At 62.2% G+C, this 1,878-nt stretch overlaps 1 protein-coding gene across 2 annotated transcripts in view; it reads right to left on the minus strand.

The window, feature by feature from the left end:
- Positions 1 to 1,502, minus strand: part of ALCAM (activated leukocyte cell adhesion molecule) — a 199,057-nt gene extending 197,555 nt beyond the window's left edge. For both annotated transcript variants that reach the window (XM_024752716.1, XM_024752715.1), the window contains exon 1: positions 767 to 1,502. In XM_024752716.1, coding sequence (XP_024608484.1) covers positions 767 to 839 — 73 coding nt within the window. In that variant the 5' untranslated portion in view covers positions 840 to 1,502. The remainder of the gene's footprint in view (positions 1 to 766) is intronic.
- Between the last annotated feature and the right edge of the window lie 376 nt (positions 1,503 to 1,878).

A 1,878-nucleotide genomic window follows, 5' to 3' on the forward strand; every position in this document is an offset into this window, starting at 1 on the left:
TTTTTTTTTTTTTTTTTTTCTTATGAGGCTCAATACAGAACTGAGAACTGAGGTTAGGTCACAGGTCCTGAACAATCCACAACCCCCTCACTAAGGGCTCACAAACCTGGCTGCGAATTCCAGTCCAGGCTGCGTTCCTTGCCCGCCATCACCCCTACTCTTACCACCCACCCAGACAATGGGGGAGACGACGTCCAAACCACGGTCGGAGCTTTAGGAGGTTTTAAAAGGGAGTGATTGAAAGTCCTCCCTTCCTCCTCTACCCCTCCCCCTCCCTTCGCCTCTCACCACGGGAAGTTACCAGGGGATTTATAACGAAAAAGTGCGAGCTATTGCCTCCAAGAGCTAAGCGAAAGGAAAACTGCCCAGAGCGCAGTGACGTGGACTTTGATATCCAGAGACTGGAGGGGTGGTCAGAGGGCGAGAGCTCGCCGCCCAGGCTGGAGCCGCAGGGGGGAAGGGGAGAGAGCCAGATGAATCTTGCCCGTGGGCCCCACGGAGCCCCGGCCCCGGCCGCACCCAAACTTCCTGGAGATTTATCAAGTCCCCCCAGTCGCTGCCCCAACTTCAGCCAACCGGTCGAGTCCAAATTTGCGGCACAGGTGAGGGTACCCAGGGCCAGCTCTGTGCCCGCACCGCCGTCCCCTTACCTCCCCCACGCGCCCCGGCGCGCCTCCCCGGGGGTGCGAGGCCCGGGCCGGGGACCTAGGAAACTGCCCTCCCTGCCCAGGTTGGCCTGGGGCTGCTCTGAGGCCCCTGCTCTTACCTGGCCGAAGGACAGCAGCGGAGATCAAGAGGCAGAATACCAGACGGCAGGAGGAGGCCGCCTTCGATGCCATATTCCTCCTCCTCCTCGGGGACCACCGACAGAGTCCGCGCCGCAGGAGGGGGCGTCCTCCCCGGCCCCGCGCTGCCCGCGCGCTCGCGGGTCCGGACGCAGCGGGCAGCGGCTTGTCCCAGACACACCGCCCCCTGGGCTGTGGCGCTGCACCTTCGGGTGTCCGCTGCTCGCAACTTTCCACCACGCAGTGCCCCAACTCCTCCTGTCTCCCCGTCAACACCCGCCCTTGGCCCCTTCGGCTGCTCCTCCCGGGACCGGCGACCCTCTCTTCCCGGGAGACACTTGAGTAATTCGGAAAGGTATACGTGGTTCTTTTTAGCTGGTCTGCTATTTTCCTTCTCTTGGAATAATAATAATAATGGTAGTGGCAGTGCGCATAAAAAGCCTGGTGCTAGGAAAGAATTGCCGGGAGGGGCAACAGTGGGGCGACAGGTCCAGGCGGTCTCCTCAGGTGGTAGCGGCGGTGGCAGCGATAGCAGCGGCGCCAGCAGCGGTCTCTGGGCTGCTCTGAGTGGAGGGACTGGAAGGCGTGTGTAAGCTGCCGCTTGCCTCCTCCCTTCGCCTCCTCCCTCTCTCCTCTCTCCTCCCAGCTTCGCGGGACGTGGAGCCAAGCGCAGGTGGTAGGAGCTGGATCTGCAGCCTAGAGGCGCTGCAGGACCGAGTCCGAGACGAAGTCCGCCTCAGGAACTCCACTGGGCTGTCATGCTCACCGAGTCCCGGAGACCAAGTGGGCGGGGCTTTCTAGTGGCTCCGCCCCTGGGGCACGCCCGCCAATAGGGAGCCCGCCCAAGAGCTGCGCGCTCCTGGGTGGGCCCCCAGTACTGCCACTTCCCTGTGGCGTTATCTTTGCCATCGTCCTACGGATTCTCACTTCACGCTGCCCACGCAGCTTCGCCATGGTTCAAATTGCCCTTTTCTTGCCCCCAGGCGCCTATCCACTGGCTCACTCCTCAGGGACTTTTCGGCCGTGATATCTCAGCCTCCTTCTCCTATAAGGAGAGTAGTGGGGCAGGGAGGTGGGGGTCGGGACCTCCCCG

The sequence above is a fragment of the Neophocaena asiaeorientalis genome, unplaced genomic scaffold (assembly GCF_003031525.2).
Source record: "Neophocaena asiaeorientalis asiaeorientalis breed wild unplaced genomic scaffold, Neophocaena_asiaeorientalis_V1.1 scaffold383, whole genome shotgun sequence".
Taxonomy (NCBI): domain Eukaryota; kingdom Metazoa; phylum Chordata; class Mammalia; order Artiodactyla; family Phocoenidae; genus Neophocaena; species Neophocaena asiaeorientalis.